Raw genomic sequence first — 5060 nt, 5'->3', positions numbered from 1 at the left:
GGTGACAGAGTGAGACTCTGTCTCAAAAAAAAAAAAAAAAAAAAAGAACCTTTGAAGCCTAAAGAAGTGATTTGGATGTAATAGGGAAAGATTATTTACACTTCACCCTTTCAGTTTAAAGACTTCAAGAAGGGACTTTTTGTTTGTTTGTTTTGTGTTTGTTTTGTGTGTGTGTGGTTTTGGTTTTTTTGGTTTGTTTTTTTTTTTTTTTGGTTTTTGGTTTTTGGGTTTCTTTTATGAGATGGAGTCTTGCTCTGTCGCCCAGGCTGGAGTTCAGTGGCGCAATCTCAGCTGACTGCAATCTCCAGCGCCAGGGTTCAAGCTTTTCCTGCCTCAGCTTCCTGAGTAGCTGAGATTATAGGCACCCGCCACCATGCCCGACTGATTTTTGTACTTTTAGTAAAGACGGGGTTTCACCATGTTGGCCAGGCTGGTCTCGAACTCCGGACCGCAGGTGATCCGCCCGCCTTGGCCTCCCAAAGTGCTGGGATTACAGGCGTGAGCCACCGCACCCTGCCAGGAAGGGTTTTAAATGAGCAGTTTCGGGCATGGGAGGTTTTCAGTTGTGGGAAGTATCAGTGCTTTACACTGAGGGGTAAAGGAGAGAAGGAAATTTGTGGACGGTGCAGCGGACCATTGGCGAATGGTACCAGTTCTGCCATTGATGTTCTTGGATGGAACACATAGACCCCCCAAGTCTCAAACATGTCCTAAGTAAAATAGATTATCTCAAGGTCTCTTCCAATTTTGGAATTCACCGATAGACTGAATTTAACATTCAGCTAGGCAAAACCTACTGCCTCATGTTCATTTTCAGTTGTGCCATCAACATACAGAAAGTTACTTGCATTTTTGAGAGGCTAAGTGGTACCAAAGAAAAGATGGGGTTCGTTGTCCAGGTGCGGTGGCTCTCGCTTGTAATCCCAGCACTTTGGGAGGCCAAGGCGGATGGATCACGAGGTCAGGGGTTCGAGACCAACCTGGCCAACATGGTGAAATCCTGTCTTTACTAAAAAAAAAAAAAAATTAGCTGGGCGTGGTGGCGGGCGCCTGTAATCCCAGCTACTCAGGAGGCCGAGGCAGGAGAATCACTTGAACCCAGAAGGCAGAGGTTGCAGTGAGCCAAGATTGCACCACTGTGCTCCAGCCTGGGCAACAGACCAAGACTCCGTCTCAAAAAAGAGAAGAAAAAATGGGGCTCGTTTAGTAAAGTCAGGCAGTATCTTTAAATCCACTAAGCTCACATGAATGGTGAAATATTGCAGTGTACTAAAAGCAAACAAACAAATGAGGGTGTTTTCTCAATCCTGTGTGTTGTAGAAATCTCATTCTCTCTCCAGAATAATTCATGGATCTATGTAACATGAACATGTTTCAGTATTCATAACACTAATTATACAGCTTAATTTCTTTTTTTTTTTGTTTTGTTTTTTTTGTTGTTGTTGTTTTTTTGAGACAGAGTCTCGCTCTGTCGCCCAGGCTGGAGTGCAGTGGCTGGATCTCAGCTCACTGCAAGCTCTGCCTCCCGGGTTCACACTGTTCTCCTGCCTCAGCCTCCCGAGTAGCTGGGACTACAGGCGCCCACCACCTCGCCTGGCTAGTTTTTTTTTTATTTTTTAGTAGAGACGGGGTTTCACCGTGTTAGCCAGGATGGTCTCTATCTCCTGACCTCGTGATCCGCCCATCTCGGCCTCCCAAAGTGCTGGAATTACAGGCTTGAGCCACCGCGCCCGGCCTTAATTTCTTATTTTTAAGTTCTAATTTTTTTCCCTTTGCCCCAGTGGATCATATTGTATACCCTACTTTGGTGATCATTTTTAAGAGTGACCAGATCAGCAAGGCACAGTGGCTCATGCCCCTGTAATCTCAGCACTTTGGGAGGCTGAGGCGGGTGGATCATCTGAGGTCAGGAGTTCAAGACCAGTCCTGACCAACCTGGAGAAACCCCATCTCTACTAAAAATACAAATTAGACAGGTGTGGTGGCACATGGCCTGTAATTCCAGCTATTCGGGAGGCAGAGGCAGGAGAATCACTTGAACCTGGGAGGCGGAGGTTGCCGTGAGCCGAGATCATGTCATTACACTCCAGCCTGGGCAACGAGAGCGACACTCCGTCTCAAAAAAAAGAATGACCAGATCACTTTTTAGAGTTGGCAGTGTAGCAGCACATTTAGGACACTGGCTTCAGACTTGGATTTGAGTGCTGGTTCTGTACTTACTGTGGGTTGTTAGACACATTTAATCTTTCTGAAGTTTTATTTTTCATCTAGAATATAAGAATAGTAATTATGTGAACCTCATTAGGTTTCCCTGGGTATTAAATGAGTGGTGTATATAGTACACCAAATCTCCCTGACACACAGCCAACATGAATGACAGTTACTCACCATTTACCATGTCACACCACTAGATTTAGTGAATTGTTTTGTATGAGTTGTTAGCAGCTCAGCAATACCATGTTGCTTTTTAATACTGCTGTTACGTTTTTCTACCTTGCAGGATAGCAAAACCTGATCTCATAAAACCTAGGTCACAGAAGACAGCCCTGCAAAACAGACCCTATTTGGATCAAGTGAGCCAGTTCCTAGAACCTGAATAATGACTCCTGAATCAAGGGATACTACAGATTTGTCTCCACGGGGTACCCAGGAGATGGAAGGCATCGTGATAGTGAAGGTGGAGGAGGAAGATGAAGAAGACCATTTTCAAAAGCAAAGAAACAAAGTAGAGTCATCGCCACAAGTTCTCAGTCACTCTACAACTATGAATGAGAGAGCCTTATTATCATCATATTTAGTTGCATATAGAGTGGCAAAAGAGAAAATGGCTCACACAGCGGCTGAAAAAATTATCCTTCCAGCATGTATGGACATGGTACGGACAATTTTTGATGACAAATCAGCTGATAAACTAAGAACTATACCTCTTAGTGATAATACAATATCTCGTCGAATCTGTACGATTGCAAAACATTTGGAAGCAATGCTTATTACACGGCTGCAGTCTGGTATAGACTTTGCAATCCAACTTGATGAGAGCACTGATATTGCAAGTTGTCCCACACTCTTGGTCTATGTCAGATATGTGTGGCAAGATGATTTCGTAGAGGATCTCTTATGTTGTTTAAATTTAAATTCACATATAACTGGATTAGATTTATTTACTGAATTAGAAAACTGCATCGTTGGTCAGTATAAATTAAACTGGAAACATTGTAAAGGAATTTCAAGTGATGGAGCAGCCAATATGACTGGAAAACACAGCAGACTTACTGAAAAATTGTTAGAAGCAACCCACAACAATGCTCTTTGGAATCACTGTTTTATTCATCGAGAAGCTTTGGTATCCAAAGAAATTTCACCAAGTCTAATGGATGTATTGAAAAAGGCAGTGAAAATTGTTAATTTTATTAAAGGAAGCTCACTGAATAGCCGACTTCTCGAAATATTTTGTTCAGAGATTGGAGTTAACCATACCCACTTATTGTTTCATACAGAAGTTCGTTGGCTTTCTCAAGGAAAGGTATTGAGCAGAGTATATGAACTCAGGAATGAGATATACATTTTTCTCATTGAAAAGCAATCTCATTTGGCAAATATTTTTGAAAATGACATTTGGGTAACCAAATTGGCATATTTAAGTGATATTTTTGGCATTCTTAATGAATTAAACCTGAAAATACAGGGGAAAAACAATGATATATTTCAGTATCTTGAACATATTCTAGGATTCCAAAAGACATTATTATTTTGGCAAGCAAGACTTAAAAGTAACCACCCTAGCTACTATATGTTTCCAACATTATTGCAACACATCGAAGAGAACATTATTAACAAAGACTGCTTAAAAGAAATAAAATTAGAGATATTGTTGCATCTCACTTCTTTGTCTCAAACTTTTAATTATTACTTTCCAGAAGAGAAATTTGAATCATTAAAGGAAAATATTTGGATGAAAGATCCATTTGCTTTTCAAAACCCAGCATCAATAGTTGAGTTAAACTTGGAGCCTGAAGAAAAGAATGAATTATTGCAGCTCAGTTCATCATTCACACTAAAGAATTATTATAAGACATTAAGTTTATCAGCATTTTGGATTAAGATTAAAGATGAATTTCCACTGCTAAGTAGGAAGAGTATATCGCTGTTACTACCATTCACAACTACTTATTTGTGTGAACTAGGATTTTCAATCTTGACACGATTAAAAACAAAGAAGAGAAATAGGCTCAACAGTGCACCGGACATGCGGGTAGCATTATCTTCATGTGTTCCTGACTGGAAGGAACTTATGAACAGACAAGCACACCCATCACATTAAATAAAATCTTTACAAAATTCTGTGTTTAGCCAGGTGTGGTGGCTTACGCCTGTAATCCCAGCACTGGGAGACCAAGGTGGGCAGATCACTTGCGATCGGGAGTTCGAGACTACCCTGGCCAACATGGTGAAACCCCATCTCTACTAAAAATACAAAACTTAGCGAGGTGTGGTGGTACATGGCTGCAGTCCCTGTTACCTGGGTGCCTAAGGCAGGAGAATCTCTTAAACCAGAGATTGCAGTGAGCTGAGATAATTCCACTGCATTCCAGCCTGGGCAACAGAGTGAGACTCCATCTGAAAAACAAAAGTATGTGTACTTTTAAAGGGATTTTGCAGTATATTTTATTTAAATGTTAATAAAATTATATTTGCAATTAATTAGGTTTTTATTTTTCTACATAGTATGTTTCATGAAACTCAGTTACATGAATGTGTGTAGGTGTAGAAGGTGATTATATAAAATATATGTCCTACTGTGAATTACTGTCAAGAATTTTGAAAACTAAGAGGCCAGTACAGTGGCTCACACCTGTCATCCCAGCACTTTGGGAGGCCAAGGTAGGTGGATTGCTTGTGCCCAGGAGTTTTGAGACCCCCCGTAGGCAACACATTCAAATCCCATCTCTACATAAAATACAAAAATTTAGCCAGGCTTGGTGGTGCACACCTTTAGTACCAGCTTCTTGGGAGGCTGAGGTGGGAGGATCATGAGCCCAGCAATTCGAGGCTACAGTGAG

At 41.2% G+C, this 5060-nt stretch overlaps 1 protein-coding gene across 1 annotated transcript in view; it reads left to right on the top strand.

Moving 5' to 3' along the window:
* Positions 1-4706, top strand: part of FAM200A (family with sequence similarity 200 member A) — a 5649-nt gene extending 943 nt beyond the window's left edge. The window contains exon 2 of the mRNA XM_023192051.1: positions 2501-4706. Coding sequence (XP_023047819.1) covers positions 2600-4321 — 1722 coding nt within the window. The 5' untranslated portion in view covers positions 2501-2599 and the 3' untranslated portion in view covers positions 4322-4706. The remainder of the gene's footprint in view (positions 1-2500) is intronic.
* The last annotated feature ends 354 nt before the right edge of the window (positions 4707-5060 follow it).

The sequence above is a fragment of the Piliocolobus tephrosceles genome, chromosome 8 (genome assembly GCF_002776525.5).
Source record: "Piliocolobus tephrosceles isolate RC106 chromosome 8, ASM277652v3, whole genome shotgun sequence".
NCBI classification, from domain to species: domain Eukaryota; kingdom Metazoa; phylum Chordata; class Mammalia; order Primates; family Cercopithecidae; genus Piliocolobus; species Piliocolobus tephrosceles.
The sequence above is the reverse complement of the archived record's forward strand: the minus strand, read 5'-3'. Positions and strand labels throughout refer to the sequence as shown.